General features: G+C 39.1%; 1 protein-coding gene across 2 annotated transcripts in view; it reads left to right on the top strand.

The window, feature by feature from the left end:
* ULK2 (unc-51 like autophagy activating kinase 2) overlaps positions 1 to 19,177 on the top strand; it is an 88,118-nt gene that overhangs the window by 46,862 nt on the left and 22,079 nt on the right. For both annotated transcript variants that reach the window (XM_004446501.5, XM_012523736.4), the window contains exons 13-14: positions 4,460 to 4,631; positions 13,980 to 14,040. In XM_004446501.5, coding sequence (XP_004446558.1) covers positions 4,460 to 4,631; positions 13,980 to 14,040 — 233 coding nt within the window. The remainder of the gene's footprint in view (positions 1 to 4,459; positions 4,632 to 13,979; positions 14,041 to 19,177) is intronic.

Here is a 19,177-nt window from a genome sequence, read left to right as displayed (position 1 = left end):
AAGTGAAAAAAAAAAAACACAGGAAAGTTTGTGTAGTTTCCAATTGTTGAGATTAGAGAGCATGATGGTTTGATGAGCCTTGTATTTAACATAATCTATCAAACGAAAAAGTCTTTCTTCCATCAAGGGTTGATTGACACAGGCATGCATATATAACATTCTCTTTTTTACATTCTTGAACACATGGCCGCTTGCTATTTTAATTCAGATAAATCTTTTAAAGGTCCAAAACAAACAAAAAAACCCCACCTACAACAAAAACTAAATCTCTTTTAGTTATGCTACTGGCTCTAGGTTAAATGGTATTTAGATAATATCTCTTGACCATCTGTTTATCCATTTCATAAACATTTATTGAATCCCCACTTTGTGTGAGGTTTTGTTCTGGTTTAAACTAATGAATAAGTTGACACGGGCCCTGACATTAAGGACCTTTTAATTTAATAGTTTGCAGAAGAGGCAGGTAACTCAGTCACCATCAGAAGTGTATGTATATATATATGTCTTTGTGGGAACATGGATGAGGCACATCAAAATCAGAACAAGATAATGAAGCTAGGTAATATTCTCTGGGATAATTTTGCAGTAAGTGTATTGTCACATTATACTCATAAAATGAAGACTTTTTTTAAAAAAAAGTAGTTCTTTGAAATAAACCGTCTCAAGATGACCATTTTTAGGGTTAAACTTTCTTAGAATCGTAGATTATGTATACTAATTTTTTTTCTTTCCCCTCCATGTATACTAATTTTTAAAGTGTAATGCTGTATAGTATTCATATCCTGACAAAGGGAGAAGAATGAAACGTTTAGTGTATTCAAGTTAGATTTTTTAAAACAAATGGGTATTTTCAATTCTTTTATAGAAAGCAGAAACACTAGAAATTTTGAAAACATAATGATATTCCATACATGAATTAGATTTATATTTAGCAAAAATGTTGTATTTGTAAAATTATTAGTTATTCTTAGTTTTGGAAAAATATTTTCTTCTCAAAAAAATAAAATGTCAACGACCAAGGCCTCAGGGAAGGTTCCTTAGAGGAGGGGATTGTTGAGTTCAGTTTTGAAGAAAGACTTGGCACAATGAAGAGGTAAAAGAATGGTGTTGTAGGCAGGAGAAACCCCATACAGAAAGTCATGGAAGTGTGACCTACCAAAGGATCTTTCTTGCCCAGAATGGTAGCCTAGTCCTCTATGGATACTTAAATTTAAATTTGTTAGAACTAAATGAAAGTTAAAATTCAGTCACATTTGCCACATTGCAAGTGCACTAATATATATATTTGTATTAAAAAAATAAAGACAAAAAAAATAAATGTAAAAAAAATAGATATATTTGGCTAGTGGCTACCGTATTGGACAGCTCAGATATAATACTTTTCCATTATCACAGGAAGCTCTTTTGGGCAGGACTGCTCTAAATAGTTCAGTCTGGTGGGTGTAGAGAGCATTTCTAGTACATCGAAGGGAAAATAAAGTTAGAGAGGGAAGCAGGCATGGCTTAACTGATAGAGCATCTGCCTACCAAATGGAGGGTCCAGGATTCGATACCCAGGGCCTCCTGACCTGTGTGGTGAGCTGGCCCACGCGCAGTGCTGCCGCGCCCAAGGAGTGTTGTACCACATGGGCGCCCCAGCGTTAGGGGTGTCCCACGTGCGAGGAATGCGCCCCCCAAGGAGAGCTGCCCCGTGTGAAAAAAGTGCAGCCCACCCAGGAGTGGTGCCACACACATGGAGAGCTGATGCACACACAGAGAGCTAACACAGCAAGATGACTCAACCAAAAAAAAAAGAAGAGATGCAACCGCCTGACAATGCAAGTGGATGCAGAAGAACGCACAGCGAATAGACACAGAGAGCAGACAATGGGGGGAGGGGGAGAGAAATAAAAATAAATCTTAAAAAAAAATCTTGATGGGATTTGAGTGCTGAGTCATGGGGTTTGAATTTTATCCTTAAAACTATGGGGAGCCATTTAAATTACCTTAATGGAGGAGTGTGATATGCTCCACTGCATGTATTAGGTAGATTGTTCCAGAAGAGCAGGGTAGAGAGAACAGAGAGGTTTCTCAATTAGAGGTAATTTTCTTTATTTTGTTTTTTGTGTTTTTTTTGAGGATGAGGGTCTCTGAACCAAGGTAGCAGTAGAAAAGGAGAAGGGGGTGCAAGTTAAGAGAAAGAGAAAGGGGGCAAAGTTTGCGGATTTTAGAGATTGAATTTGAACTAAGGGAAGAGGGAGAAGGTGGTGGTGAGGGATGGCTGATACTGAATTCTCTTTGTAAAGGAACATGGGGAGACATAATTTCGAGATGATGATTTAATGTGTGCGGGCATGGGCATGTTGTACATAGTCATCTGGAGCTCCCTGGAGAGGTTCTAGACTAGAGATGTGAATTCAGGAGTCATTGCAATGGAAGTGGTGGCTGGAGGTAGGAGGGAGAGAGTGGCCACAAGGGTGAGGAGTTGGGCCCAGCTGGGAACCTTGGGGAAGCTATTGGCTGCTATTCCTCTCAGGGGCAAATGAGAAGTAGGAGGAAAAGGAAGAGTACAAGGTCACTGAGTGAAAGAGAAGGGTGCCAAAAGAAGAGTCCGCCGAGAAGGTAGGTAACTTAAGATAGAGGAAGTATCCACTAGACCTGGTTGCAGATAGACTTCCTGGGCTTCTTAAGGGCAGTTTCATTGGAAGGTTGAAGGCAGACAGAAATAGGATTGTGGTGGATTAAGGGTGCATAGGAAGTAAGGAATTTGAGTCTCTGAAGACTGATAATTTCAAGAAATGTTGGATGCAACAAAAAGAGATGCAGTTTCCCAGTGCCACCGGATAATGCAAACGGATGCGGAAGAACACACAGCAAATAAATGGACACAGAGAGCAGACAACAGGGAACGGGAGAGAAATAAATAATAAATCTTAAAAAAAAAAAAAGAAAAACATTGTAAGAAGTGAAGGAGAGAGAGAAGATGGTAACTAGAAAGGGTTACAGGAATTTAAGGTGTGAGAAAATGAAATACGTGTATGTGCATGGGGGGGGGGGGGGGGGGGAAGCCAGAGTAAGGCAAAGGCTGAAAACAGCAAGAGTACAAGAAAAAGTTTGGTCACCATCACTGAGGAGTGACTGGGATGCAGAGCACAGGTGAAGGTTAGATATCAAGGGGAGGAGATGCACCTCTTCTGTGGAGATGGAGAGGGGGGATCAAGATGGTTGTGGATGCAGGCTGCTACAAGTAGCAGGGGAGGAAACTGAGAAAGGTCTTGCCTAAACCGCTGGAAAGAGAGTGGGATTAGATGTTTAGAAACTCATCTCAACACAGCCATTTTTTAGCTGTGTGGCCTTGGTCCATCTACCCAATCTTCTGAGCTCTATTTATATATGAAATAGGTTCAGCATAGGGCAACAGAGAATAAAGTTAGACAAGTGGACAGCTCTTAGTGCCTGGCCCCTGATTGCTCAGTAATGTCAATTCTGCTGTGTCTCCCTTCTCTCTCGGCCTTGTGGCATGAAATCTCATCAAAAAGTGACAGACGAGATTTGAGACTGATTTCATTGCACAGTGACATTCAAAGGAGCAGTGACTGTGAATTGGGTGCTTAAGGCTTGGATTTGAAGAGCATTTTGTAGCATATTTCTCCTCCTTAAATAGAAGCAGTGGTTAAACTGGATAATGGGGACTTAACACAAACTGTGAGTTCATTGTTTTAGAAAATCATTGTAAAATCAAGACATTATTAATTAGAGTTGTCACTAGTGTCCTTGGACTAGAGAGATGACAGAAGATCTATAACTGGTTATGTTTAAGTATGTGTTCAATTATATATACTTTGCTACCCATCCTGTCCTATCTCCCATAGACAAACCACTCTTCCCCCCACCCCAGAGAAACAAAAATAGAAGAAACATACCCATACCTGTAAAGTTTTCCATACCTTTCTATGAGTGTGAATTAAATTTCTAGACTTAAATGCAGTTATCCTTACTGATCAGTCTACTTTTTTACATAATGTGGTCTCCTGCTTTTCATTTGTAATGTTTTCTTCATTGTGTATTTAAAACTTTTTGCATGCAGGATGTCATTAAAGTCCCTGGTACATTTTGTGTTTAGTCATTAAGTGAACAATTACTGAGCATCTGCCTTGCCAGGCCGTGACCTGGAAACTGGGGATACTGAGATAAGAACTCACCTTCTCACAAGACTTCAGGAGAAGCAGATGTGCATGTGATAAGGGTTATAATACATTTTTAAGTATCATTCTTGAAAATATTGTAGAATTATTTATGTAAAGGCACTTTTAAACTGTGCTTTTCTAAGGGAAAGATTTTCCAAAGAGATAAAAGTTTTTAGGTGGAATTGAAATTTATGCCCAAATTTATGGGGAAAAAAAAATATTCTTAGTCTAATGGCTATTCTGACTTGAGTTTGGTTTTTAGGCCAGTTTTAATTTTATGTTGTTAATTTTAGTCCCTTCCAGATACGCAGCATATTCAGGAAGAAAACTTATCTTCCCCACCATTGGGCCCTCCCAACTACCTACAAGTGTCCAAAGATTCTGCCAGTACTAGTAGCAAGAACTCTTCCTGTGACACGGATGACTTTGTTTTGGTTCCACACAACATCTCGTCAGACCACTCATGTGAGAAACTTTTGTACTTGAACACATTATATTTCTTAGTTTTCTAGATGAGCCTTTTGAAAAACCTTTATATCATACTCTCTTGTTTAGGGCACCTTTTCAGTGGATTTTTTTTTTTTTTAAGTTGTTTGAATTCTCAGAATTATATCCTTACTTTGTCTAAGATTGCGTAGTCACCTTCAATAAAACATGAAGTGTGGATTTTGAATGTAGATGGTATCTATAGGAAATAGTCTCAAATTAGTTAAATTATAGCCAATCAGAAAGAAGGAGAGACTCCAGCAGAATGAACAAAATTAACTTTAAGAAAAGGAATTCAAAGAATAACTCATTTGGGAGAAAACCTAAGAGTTAAAGGAGTCTTAAAAAATAACAATCTGGATGTCCTTCAGAAAATATAGCAAAGTTTAAGAATGTGCATCATAAGCACATAGGAAGTTATTTTTAGTGAAGAAAATAGAAACCAAGTTGAGCAAACACCATTCCTTAGAATACCGAAAGATACCGAAACACCTACAAAAAAGAGAAGGTAGGCAGACCTATTAAAAGGAAGGAACCGTGGTTTGATATGAAGGTATAGGGTCAGAAAAGCTGGAAATTTGGTAACTTTAGTAATTTAACATCAAGTGTTGACTATGTGCAGGTACTAATAGTTAGAGAAGTTTATATCAAGGGGTCTGTTTAGTTGTTTGTCAAATATTTATTTAATTTAATCCCTACTTATGCTAGGCACCATGCCATAATCCCCAGGGCAAACACCAGCCACACAGAAGGATTTGTTGGTTAGGGGAGGGAGAACACAGATACCATAACAAGTAGTACTTGGCAGTTTATGATCAGTTCTGTGACAACTGGGAGTTGCCCTTAAAAGTCATCCCATACAATGGTTTTCGTTCTTTAAAAAAAGTTACTAAAACTTTTAAAATTATGAAATATTTCAAACAAAATACAGCAGTTACCCAAGTCACCCACCATCCTGATATTCTTTGCCAACATTTTTGCTATATTTGCTTCTGATTTCTTTTTTAAAGACATCAAATGCTGTAGGGACAGCTTAAGTACTTTTCCCTTTTCACTTTATCTTCCTGTCGATTATTTTTATGCTTCTACATATGCCTGTATTCACATATGACGGTATTTTTGTGTTTTTATATTTGCACTTATAGGTTGCCCTTTTTTTTTTTTCCCCCAAATAGAAAGAAATAAGCTTATGGATAATGGGACACAGCAAGATATTTTAAGTAAAAGCAAAGACAGATGCAGGACAGGGTGCCTAGAATGTTACCTTCTGAGCAAAAAAGTAGGCATACAGCTTTTTATATTTGCTTTTTTTATTCATATTTTTGATATGTATGTGGATTCATATGTAGTTATGTTTTAATATCTGAATTTTGTAGTACAGATAAACCACAGCTTATCCATTTCCTTACCAGTGGATACTTGGGTTATTTCTACTTATTCTTTATTACAAAATGCATGGTCACAGATATCCTTGTGTTCAGGTGCCAGGATTTCTTAACGTAGGTAGATACTCCCAGCGTGTGTGACTTCAGCTCCATAAAATAGTGACACAAACAAGTCACAGGCAACTAATAGCCCCTGCCATGCTGTCCCAATGCTATAATGGAATGATGTACTTCTGGAACTTACTATTATTTTCTTCATACTTGAACTTTATATGGATGGGATTTATTTTGTCGAGCAAATCAATATATATCAATAAACAATTGTCACAGAGCCATTTTTTAAATATTTCTCTTCTGATAACATGATTCTATAATAGATTTGTCATACCAGGTTTCTTTATAGGAATGGGTTTGATTTAGGGTTCTCTATTTCATTGATCTGTCATTTTATGATATTTCTTAAATTTGTGTATATCAATACGTGTCTGTGTGTAGGTGTGGGTGGGTGGTTCCTGCTATTCTTCAGAATTTTTCTGGGTATTCTTGGCTGTTTTTTTTCTAAATATAGTTTAATTTCAGCATGACAAATTTTCCAGAACACCCTGTTGAGATTTTGATGGGAGTCATGTTCCCTCTGTTTAGGGATAGGCTCTTTTGAAATACTACATTGTCTACTCAGGAATGTGTATATGTTTCTCCACTTACATATTTTTAATATCTTTTGGTAAATTCATTTGCTTTTCCACTTGAAGGATATTCGTATCTTTTGTTTTATTCTAGTTATTTATTTTTTGAGAGGGTGTAAATGTTGTCTTTTTATTTTTTTAATTAAAAAAATTTTTCCCCAAAACTGTTTGTCAAGGTCTTTGTCCTGCCAGATGCCAGGGGTCAGTTCTCAGTCCTCATCTTTTTTTTTTTAACTAATTTTTTTATTTAAACTTTTTTTCCTTCATTTGTATTATTTTTTAAATTTCTCTACCCTTCCTGCCCTTGCCCTCCTGTTGTCTGCTCTCTGTACTATTTGGTGTGTGTTCTTCTCTGTCTGCTTGCATCCTTGTCAGTGGTACTGGGAATCTGTGTTTATTTTTGTTGCGTCATCTTGCTGTGTCAGCTCTCTTTGTGGGCAGTGCCACTCCTGGGCAGGCTGCGCTTTTTTCATGCAGGGTGGCTCTCCTTGAGGGGCACACTCCTAGCACATGGGGCTCCTGTACGCGGGAGACAACCCTGCATGGCACGGCACTCCTTGTACACATCAGCACTGCATGTGGGCCAGGTTACTGCACAGGCCATGAGGCCCTGGGTTTGAACCTTGGACCTCCCATATGGTAGGCAGATGCTCTGTCAGCTGAGCCAAATCTGCTTCCCCTCATCTTCTCGATGGAGTTCCAGCATAGGTTGTATTTGACCACATCCTTCTTTTTAATTATTAGAAATGTGTTATTGTGAAATATATTACGCATATGATATATTTAAAATGTCTATACAGTTTTAGAGTAATAACATATAAGTGCCTGTGTATCTTCCTGATTTTATCTTTTTTCTCCGATTTTCATCTTTTTGACTTACTGGTTTACCTTTAAGGAAATTTCATTAACATTTTCTTCTAACCCTGCTATTGAGTTGTTCATTTGCTTGACTTGAATGTTTCATGATTGTTCTTTGCTGATAATTGAGAATGGACAATTAAAAAGTTGTTTGAAAGCCCTGTATGTGGATGGGTCTTATGGATAGTGAGCCTCTATTGGGTGATATGGCTGGGGTGTTTCCTTGGGGTGTTTATTTTTGGGAGTGCTGCTCAGATCCTCCCGAGAAGACTCACCCAGTCTGCTGCCTAAAGAGCATATACCTGATACCATTTCAGGGAGGAGGGGCAAATGGGGGAAGAAGGCTGGAGGTCTCTTAATATCCCCCCATTCCTCCACCTTTTCCCACTATACTGTCCCTGCCTTCAGCTCTTGCCAGTGTTCAGCAGTCCAGAGGCTCTCTTTTTATTCCGTCCCAAGTATAAACATGCAATCTTCTGCTGCAGAAAGGGAAGGGCATTGCCTTAGCTGCATAGTTGGGAGAAGGATATGGAATTTTAACTGTTTATAAATAGACTTTGATACAATATTTTTAGTCTAGCCTTTTTTTTAAAACAGTCCAACAGTAAGCTTTTATTTTTATTTTTTTGCGAATCACTTTTTTTTTTTAAGATTTATTTATTTAATTCCCCCTCTCCCCCTGTTGTCTGTTCTCTGTGTCTATTTGCTGCATCTTGTTTCTTTGTCCGCTTCTGTTGTTGTCAGCGGCAGGAGAAGTGTGGGCGGCGCCATTCCTGGGCAGGCTGCACTTTCTTTCGCGCTGGGCGGCTCTCCTTACGGGGCGCACTCCTTGCGCGTGGGGCTCCCCTACACGGGGGACACCCCTGCGTGGCAGGGCACTCCTTGGACGCATCAGCACTGCACATGGGCCAGCTCCACACGGGTCAAGGAGGCCCGGCGTTTGAACCACGGACCTCCCATGTGGTAGACGGACGTCCTAACCACTGGGCCAAGTCCGTTTCCCGCTAATCACATTTTAAAAATTATTTTTTATATCCCCCGCCGCCCCATGGCTTTTTGTGTGCTGTCTGCTCTCTGTGTCCATTCGCTGTGCGTTCTTCTGTGTCTGTATTTTATTTTATTTCCCCTCCTCCCTTGTGGCTTGCCTGCTGTCTGCTCTCTGTGTCCATCTGCTGCATGCTCTTCTGTGTTTTTGCTTGTCTCCCTTTTTTTTGTTGTTGTGTCACCTTGCTGAGTTGGCTTCCTGCGGTGCTTGCTGGCCTCGTGGCGCTCCACGGTGCCTGTGGGCTGGGTGGCTCTCCACAGCATGCGGGTGAGCCTGCCTTCACAAGGAGACCCTGGGACGCGAACCCAGGGCCTCCGTATGGTAGACGGGGGCTCAGTCGGTTGAGCCACAGCCGCTTCCCAGGCTTTTATTTAAAAATGAAAAGTGACCATAACAACAGCGCTTTGAGAGAGGGCGGGACTTGTGTGGACTGCCTTATGGGATACTTTGGGGGGCAGACCATGGACTTTGTGGTGGAAACCACAGAAAATAACTTGGCTAACTTAAAAGATAGATGTTTTAAAAATATATTGGTTAGCTTTTAGAATTAATAAGAGTTTTGGAGAACAAAGTTTGTAAAATGAACAGTAATAAAGGGGAGCTAAGCAGTCACGAACACTGCCAAGGTCACACCAAAGGTAGGCTCCTTGAAAAGTAACTGGTACTATCAGTGATTCAGCCTTTTGGGTTTCTGTGACATATGGTGGTCTTTCCTCACTGGCTGACTGAGGAGTATCTTCTTGGGTCTACTTGGTCAATTACCACTTGTTCATCAACTTTCTAGCTTCCAAATTTTTATGACTGTTTTCTGTTTTTTTGTCTTTGAGTTCAAACTCTTCTCTCTCCTTTCCTCTTTCCCTTTCCTTTTTCTTCCACTTCCCTGTCCTTCCTTTTTCTGTCACCCCTTTTCTGTCTTTTTTTGAAACTTTTTGTAAAGGAAAATATATACCCAAAGAATGATATAATGAACCCTCTATGCACCTATAGTCCAGTTTTAGGAATTACCAATATATAGCTAATTATGCTTCACATATACCTACCTGTTATCAATCATTATTTCAAATCCAACCCTACACATCATATCCTTTTTTTTTCATAAATACTTCAGCACTGTTATTTTTTATCACACCTAAAAAATTAAAATTAAAAATAGTAAAAATAATTACTATCAAATATTGTCAGTGCTCAAATTTCCTCAGTTAAGTTTTTATAGTTTGTTGGAATCATCCTTCAAGCAAGGTATATACATTGCATTTGGCTGATAAGTCTCTCATGTTTATTTTTAAATATTTTTTTAAGAGTAGTTGTAGATTTATAGAAGCCCCCCCCCCCAGTTTTCCCTATTAATATTTTGCAATAGTGTGGTTCCTTTGTCACAGCTGATGAACCAGTATTATATTATTAACTGTAGTTCACAGTTTACGTTAGGATTCACTCTTCATGTTCATTTAAATTTTTGTTCTGGTAACATATATATAACCTAAAATTTCCCATTTTAAACACTTTCAAGTATACCGTTGACTGGTGTTGATTACACTCACAATATTGTGATAATATCACCACCATCCATTATCAAAAATTTTCTATCACCCCAAACAGAAGCTCCGGACTTAGTAAGCATTAACTCCTTCTTTCCCCATACCCTGCCCCAGCCCCTGGTAACCTGTATTTTAATTTCTGACTATGAAAATATTTGCATATACTAATTATATAAATGAGATCGTATAATATTTGTCTTTTATGTCTGCCTTATTTTACTCAACATTGTGTCTTCAAGGTCCACCTATGTTGTTGCATGTATACTTTATTCCTTTTTATGGCTGTGTGTTTATCCATTCTTCCATTGGACGCTTGAGTTGCTTCTACATTTTGGCAATTGTGAATAAGGCCACTATGAATAACAGTGTGCAGATACCTGTTGGAGTCCCTGTTTTTAAATTCTTTTGGGTATCTACCTAGAAGTGGGATTCTTAGATTAAATGATAGTTCTATACCTAACTTTCCAAGGAAACACCAAACTGTTTTCTACAGTAGCTACACCATTTTACATTCTTACTGAACAATGTGAAGGTTCCTATTTCTCTGTACCTTTGTCAACACTTATTGTTTTCTATTTTTCTAATAGTAGCCATTCTAGTGGGTGTGAAATGCTGTCTCGTGGTTTTGATTTGCATTTGCCTGGTGGTTAATGATACTGAGCATCTTTTCATATGTTCTTTTGCCATTTGTACATCTTTGGAGCCTATATATGGTTTTATATCCATTTTGCCAGTCTCTGCCTTTTGATTGGAGAGTTTATTTACATTTAAAGTAATTACCGATACTGTAGGACTTTGTTCTGCCATTTTCCTATATGATCTTTTTAAGTTTTATGTATCTTATATCCCTCAGTTCTTCCATTACTGCCTACTTTGATTTTCATTTGATTCTGTTTCTTTGAATATGCTTTCTGCCCCCTTTTCTTTCTTCTCCTTCAGTAGCTCCAATCTACCATTGAAACCCTCTAAAGAATTTTTTGTTTTGTAACCATTTTGAGTCCCTTCTTACTTCTCATATTTTTCAGATATTTTCTTTGTGGTCACCATGGGGCATAAATTTAAATCTATAACAATTACGTTTGATTTGATACCAACTCAACTTAAATAGCATACAAAATTCTGTTTCTATAGAACTTTCTTGCCCCACCTTTTTGTCGTACTTGCTTCAAATTATATCTTTATACATTGTGTGTCCAAAACCATATATTTATCATTACTTTTTATGTGTTTGAATTTTAGAAACTGTAAGAAGTAAGAGTGGAGTTATATACCCAAAATAGAATACAATAGTAGTGGCGTATTTAATTACCTATATGGTTAGCTTGCTGGAAAACTTTATTTCTTTATGATGCTGCACTTACTGTGAAAGAAAGCGTCCTTTCTTTTCAATCTGAAGAACTCCCCTTAGCACTGCTTTTGGGCAGGTCTTGTGTTGATGAACTCCCTTGCATTTGTTTATTTGGGAATGTTTTAATTTCTCCCTCATCTTTGAAGGACAGTCTTGCCAGATATAAAATTCTTGGTCAGCAGTTATTTTCTGTCATGTCTTTAAATATTTCATCCCACTTCCTTCTTGCCTTCCTGATTTCTGATGAGAAATTGGCACTTAATCTTTTGGGACTGTCTTGTACATGGCACAGAACTTTACTCTTGTAGTAGTTAGAACTCTCTCCTTTTCCTCAGTATTTGACAGTTTGACTATGGTGTGTCTGTCTTTGAGTTTATCCTCGGGGTTCATTGGGCTTCTTGAATGTGTATATTCATGTCTTTTATTTTGCTAACAGAAACAAATACTTTTTTTTTTAAGATTTATTTTTATTTATTTCTCTCCCCTTCCCCGCCCACCCCAGTGGTCTGCTCTCTGTGTCCATTCGCTGTGTATTGTTATGTGACCGCTTCTATCCTTACCAGTGGCACGGGAACCTGTTCCTTTTTGTTGCATCATCTTGCTGTGTCAGCTCTCCATGTGTGCAGCGCCATTCCTGGGCAGGCTGCACTTTCTTTCATGCTGGGTGGCTCTCTTTATGGGGCGCACTACTTGTGCGTGGGGCTCTCCTACACGGGGGACACCCCTGCGTGGCATGGCACTCCTTGTGTGTATCAGCACTGTGCATGGGCCAGCTCCACACGGGTTTTGTTTCATGCTGTATGTTTTGATATTTTAATGTGTTAATGCTTGGATTTATTCCCTGATGTTTCTGTTCCTTGAGTTTGTATCCAGATAGTGATATGACAGAGGTTTCCTTTGAGTGCCAGGAGGTGACAAAAACAAACTAATACAAAAAAACACCTTTGACATTTTTTGCAAATTGACTTTTTTTGATGGTGCTGTCCTTCAGAGTTCAGCCCTCCTACCAAGGCAAAAGCACTGGAGTCTCTCAGTCTTTCCTGAGCATGTTTCTTGTCCTGGGCATGTGCTTGCTTATGGCCTTTGGAATTCCCCCATCAGCCAGAACTCAAATGTCCCCATTTCTTACAAAATAGACTCCCATTTCCCCACAGGAGCTCTTTTGTAGTTATGGAAGCTGGTAATCCTTTGTCCCAGGCCTCTTTGCTTTGATTGTTAATTTCTGAGTTAGCTACTTCTGCATGCAAGGCAAGTTCTCAGACAGTGAGGCAAAAATGAGTATCCTGGTATACTTCTTCAGGCTGCCACTGCATAGATGGGTTAAGACATACATGCACCCCAGAATGTGCATAGGGGTTTCTCCCCTTCCTCCATAACAATACCAGGGTCCCACCCTGAGAGCACAGGCTGGCTCCACAGCAAGCCAGGGAGTGTGTGGGAGAGAGGCCAGCAAGGACACAGGAGCTTTCCTACTCATTTTAGGGTACATTTTCTTGATTCTGAGCTCACCAGTTAGTTAATGCAACCCTTTGACTGTGTTCCAGACCTCTGAGGAAGATGTCTGTGCCAGGTTTTGGTAGTTGTCCAAAAATAATGGTCGGAAATGAAATAGAACCCTGGATCATCTCATGCTGCCTCTTGGTCAACCAGAGAAATAACTCATATTTCTTTCAATATGTATATTTCTTACTCTGTATTTTTTGTTTTCTTACCATTTATTCGTTGGAGAGACCATATCATTTGTCCTGTAAAATTTCCTGTTCTGGGTTTTGCTTATTACAGCCTTATAGTGCCAATTTAATAAGTTTTTTTCCACACCTTGTATTGAGGTTTGATTTCAGGGGAGGGCATAACACTTCAAAGGTGACATTGTGTATTTTCTATCATATCACATCAGGAGGCACTTAATGTCTAGTTGTCTCTCTTTTTGAATGATAAGACCTGATTTAGGTGTTACCAGCCTAATCCATCCATTATAAACTTACTTATTGGCTTTTACCTAACAGTTTGAGCAATATTGATGATCATTATCAAGATATAGTATTTCATTAAGGCTTGCAAAAGATCAATTCTACGATTACCTTTTCTTTTGTTAGCTGGAATTCTTGTATAAAGAGCTTCCCCTTAGCAATATTTGATTACCCTAAGGTAACCTTATTTCCTTTTATTTACTGGTTTTCAGAATAATGAATTGGTTCCTTAGCATCTTCCAAAGGCAAATAGTGGTTTTTTTTTTAACACATCAGTAATGAACTCAGATATTTTGAAAAAACACTTTATCTGAGGGTCAGTTTATTTTTATTATTATTTTTGGTATTTAAGTTGTCACGTCTTTAGTCTAGTAGGAACCCTCCAAGGTGGCTCATGTTTGTTGATAAGACATACTAATCTTACATAGCTTCTTTGCTTTCTTGTGTTCTTCAAACAAGCATTCCAAAGAAACTGACTGTGTTTCTTTTTCTTTTAGATGATATGCCAATGGGAACTGCTGGTAGACGTGCTTCAAATGAATTCTTGGTGTGTGGAGGGTATGTTTACATATATTTTACGAAAAGAATTTTCATACTTTTTTGTGAGTGAAGTTATAGAATTTTGTGTTCTGATTCTAAGATTTTTGTTTTACATTACTATTTCTTTTTTTTAATAGAAAAGTTATAGGCTTACAAGAAAATCATGCATAAAATATGTAAAATGCAGAGTTCCCAGGTACCATCCTGTTGTTAATTAACATCTTGCATTAGTGTGGTACATTTACTATAATTCATGAAATAACATTTTTATAGTTGGCTTATTAACACTAAATCATTGTTTACAACAGGTTTTATTATGTTTATTACAGCCCTATTTATTTTTAAATTTTTAGTAGCATTTATACAACCTAAAATTTTCCATTTAACCACATTTACATATGTAATTCCATGTGGTTAATTACTTTCACAGTATTGTGATACCATCATCACTAGCCATTACCAAAACTTTACAATCATCCCAAACAGAAGCTCTGTACAATATAACCATTAATTCCCCTTTGCCTATCCCGGCCTAGCCCCTGGAAACCAATATTCCAGGTGCTGACTCTTGGAGTTTGCTTATTCTAATTGTTTCCTGTCAGTGAGAGCGTTCAATGTTTGTCATTTTGTCTCTGGTTTTTTTCACTCAACATGATGTCTTCAGGGTTCATCCATGTTGTCGCTTATATCAGGACTTTACTCCTTTTTTTAAAATATAGATTTATTTATTTATTTATTTCCCCCCCCCTACCCCGGTTGTCTGTTTTCTGTGTCTGTTTTGCAGCGTCTTATTTCTTTGTCCGCTTCTGTTGTCGTCAGCGGCACGGGAAGTGTGGGCGGCGCCATTCCTGGGCAGGCTGCACTTTCTTTCGCGCTGGGCGGCTCTCCTTATGGGGCACACTCCTTGCGTGTGGGGCTCCCCTACGTGGGGGACACCCTGTGTGGCACGGCACTCCCTGCGCGCATCAGCACTGCACATGGGCCAGCTCCACACGGGTCAAGGAGGCCCGGGGTTTGAACCGCGGTCCTCCCATGTGGTAGGCGGATGCCCTAATCACTGGGCCAAGTCCGTTTCCCTACTTTACTCCTTTTTACTGCTGAATAATATTCCATTGTATGTATATACCACATTTTGTTTCTCCTTTCATTTGTTGGCCTTTTTTTTTTTTTTTTTTTTTTAAGATTTATTTTATTTATCCCTTCCCCCTCACCCCTTTGTTATTTGTGGTCACTGTCTGCTGTCTGTGTCCATTTGCCGTGTGCTCTCTTTGTCTGCTCATCTTCGCTTTAGGAGGCACTGGGAACCGAACCTGGGATCTCCCATGTGGAAGAGAGGTGCTCAATCACCTGAGCCACCTCAGCTCCCTGGTTTGTTTTGTCTTTCGTTGTCTTTCCTCTTTATGTCTCTTTTGTTGCATCATCTTATTGCATCAGCTTGTTGTGCCTGCCCGCCACACCAGCTTGCCTTCTCCAGAAGGCTCTGGACACTGAACCTGGACCTCCCGTGTGGTAGGCAGAAGCCCAATTGCTTGAACTACATCTGCTTCCAGACCATTTCTTTTTAATATGAAATATTTAAGGCAAAGTATAGAGAAAAGTAAAGTGTGTCAAATGATATAATGATGACCCACACACTCATCCCTCAACTTTCTTAAATCTTAACATTTTGCCTTATTTTTTAAAAAGAAATAAAAGATCATAAAAACAGTTGAAACCATAGAGATACCCATAAATGCGCATATGTATATATGTGATCCACTTGGAGTAAATAATGTTTTTGCTTGTTTTATATAGGTGGCATAATATTATATGTATTATTTTCTGAAGTTTTTTTTTTTAAACTCATAAGTAAGAAGTAAAGGCTAAGATGAGATTTTAAATGTCCTGGCCTGCAGTAGTGAAAAAAGTAAAGGAAACTGGATTTGAGAGATAAGTGAATACAGGAAGAGACTGGCTTTCTCTAGCTTTTTTGTTTTATTTTTTTCTTTTGTCTTGGTACCAAAGATATCTGTAAAGAGGTGTGTATTGGTAAGTTTTTGCTAGGTTAATGCTGTGGTAACAAACAATGTCCAAACTTGTAGTGACTTATAACAGCAAAGATTTATTTCTCACTCATAACTGCTGGCTGTGGATCAGCTGCATCTCTGCTTCTTATACCTTCTTCATTCTGGGATCAGGAATGAAAGAACAGCTCCTCTTTGGGCCAGGGTGTTCTCAGAGTGGGGTGGGGAGTAGAGAGTGATGGCAAAAAGAAACTTTAAAAGCCATGACAGGGAAGTGGACTTGGCTCAGTGGTTAGGGCGCCCATCTACCACATGGGAGGTCCGCAGTTCAAACCCTGGGCCTCCTTGACCTGTGTGGAGCTGGCCCATATGCAGTGCTGATGCGCACAGGGAGTGCCATGCCACGCAAGGGTGTCCCCGCGTGGAGGGGCCCTACGTGCAGGGAGTATGCCCTGTAGGGAGAGCCGCCCATCATGAAGGAGGGTGTAGCCTGCCCAGGAATGGTGCCACACACACCTGGAGAGCTGACGCAGCAGGATGACGCAACAAAAGGAAACACAGATTCCCGTGCCACTGATAACAACAGAGGCAGACAAAGAGAAACACGCAGCAAATGGACACAGAAAACAGACAATGGGGGGGGACGAGAGAAATAAAATTAAAAATATGAATGAATGAATGAATGCCATGCCATGACATGACATGACATGACATGACATGACATGTCTCTCCCAAAATAAAATGCCATGGAAAAGCACTACATTGGGACTAGAAATTCTGGGACTATGTAGTAAAATAGGTTAAACTAGAAGTTCCCTTAGTGTCTCAGTAATTTTTTTAGAGCTGCCTCCAAGCACACAAGGAGAGCTGACACAGCAAGATGACACAACATAAAGAAACACAGATTCCTGGTATTGCTGATAAGGAAAGAAGTGGTCACAGAAGAACATACAGCGAGTGGACACAGAGAGCAGACAACTGGGGGAGGGGGGGAAGGGGAGAGAAATTTAAAAAAAAAAAGATGATACTTAATAGAAATACCTAAATGGAAAATAGCTTATAGAAGCACACTAAATGGTATGTCAGGTAGGAAAGCCACTTGGCTCTAACAGGGTCCTAACTATCATGCACTTGAACATTAAAAGTTTGGTTTTTCGCATCAAGAGAAGTCCAGGTAAGCAGTTGTTGCCTTTGTTTCTGTGGCACAAGGAAGTTAAGTCTTTCCATTTCAAATCTTAGCCTTTTCTTTGTGGTTCCATGGGAGCTGCTGAAAATCCAGCAAGCAAACCTACATTCTAAGCAGAAGAGGGTGGAAGAGTGGATAGAAGATAGGTTTCCCTGGAAGTCCCACCAGTAACGCACTTAAATCTCCTTGACTAAACAAGATGTATGGCTGCTATTGGCTGCAAGGGAATCTGGGATATGTAGTGATTTAACCAGTGAATCACTACTGCCAATGAGACTTGGGTTCTGTTAGTAAGAAACAGTGGGTGAATGGTTATTGGGAAGGCAACTAATGTGTCTTCTATAGGTGAGATTTTCTTTTTATTTATATGTGAGAGTGGACCTCAAATCAGTTACATGCTTTGGGAGTCATACCATATGTTTTCAGTCTTTGTATAGTTTGAGTTCCTTGGGAATGTTTATGACATTCATAACTTTTGTAAGTGTTGCAGTCATTTTTCTCTTGACCTTCCTGTTCTTTACCCAGCATATTATTCTAGAGAGATTTTTTTTCTCACATAGTGCTAAATAGCAAGTTGTGAGCGGATGAAGTGGAGTTTTGCTGGCCTCTGGTCTTCAAAGATATTGTAGAGGAGCTGTGCTGCTGTTCTTTCTTTTTTTTTTTAGATTTATTTATTTATTAATTATGTGTGTCCCCCCCCCCCCCCCCTTTGCACTTGCTGTCTGCTCTCTCTGTCCCTTCGCTGTGTACTCTTCTCTGTCTGCTTATCTTCTCTTTTGTTGGCACCAGGAACTGATCCTTGGACCTTCTGGAGTAGGAGAGAGGTGCTCAGTCTCTTGCACCACCTCAGCTCCCTGGTCTGTCTGCTGTGTCTCTTACTGTCTTTCCTCTTTCTCTCTTTTTGTTGTGTAATCTTGCTGCGCCAGCTCGCCGCATGAGCCAGCTCATTTCCAGGGAAATGAACCCTGGAACCTCCCATATGGTAGAAGGGAGCCCAGTTGCTTGAGCCACATCCACTTCCCTGTTCCTGTTAGAGGGCTTTGCCTGCGTTCTGTATATGAATGCCAGAAGAGTTCTTTAAGTGACAGATGTGGTTTCTGGATTTATGTGTTTTGTTTTGTTTTGCTTTTTACTTAATTTTTTTTTTTTAATTAAATGTTGTAAGGTTACAGAAAAATCATATAAAAAATAGAGTGCTCCCATATAACCTCCTATTGTTGGCACTTGGCATTAATGTGGTACCATTGTTTCAATTGGTGAAAGAATATTAAAATTATATGTTAAGTATTGTCCTTAGTTTACAGTAGGTGTATTTTTCCCATACATCACCCCATTATTAACATCTTGTGTTAGCATTGTACATTTGTTACAATTCATGAAAGAATGTTTATACTCATACTATTAACTATAGTCCATCATCTACTGTAGGGTTCATTGTGTAATACAGTCCTATGTTTTATCTCTTAATTATTATTCTAGTAACATATGACCTAAAATTTCTCCTTTCAAACACATTGACCTAAGTAACTCAGTGAATTATACTCACAATAATGTGCTACCATCATCATCATCCATTTCCAAAACTTTAAAAGCAACCTTAATGCAAATACTGTGCAAATTAAGCATCAACTCCCCCCTTTCTACTCCCAATCCTATATTCTATATATTCGAGATTCTTACTGGATGAGTTTGCTTATTATAATTGATATCAGTGAGATCATACTATATATGTCCTTTTGACTTATTTCACCAGCATAACGTCCTCAGGGTTTGTCCATGCTGTCACGGGCATCAAGACTTCATTCCTGAACAATTTCCATTGTATGTATGTACCACATTGTGTTCATTCATTGGTGGATGGACACTTGGGTTGTTTCCATCTTTAGGCTATTGTGAATAGTGCTTCCATCAATATTGGTATGCAAATATCTGTTCAAGTGCCTGCTTTCAATTCTGCTGGGTATAT

The sequence above is a fragment of the Dasypus novemcinctus genome, chromosome 21 (assembly GCF_030445035.2).
Source record: "Dasypus novemcinctus isolate mDasNov1 chromosome 21, mDasNov1.1.hap2, whole genome shotgun sequence".
Taxonomy (NCBI): domain Eukaryota; kingdom Metazoa; phylum Chordata; class Mammalia; order Cingulata; family Dasypodidae; genus Dasypus; species Dasypus novemcinctus.
This window is presented reverse-complemented; position numbering and strand designations above follow the sequence as displayed.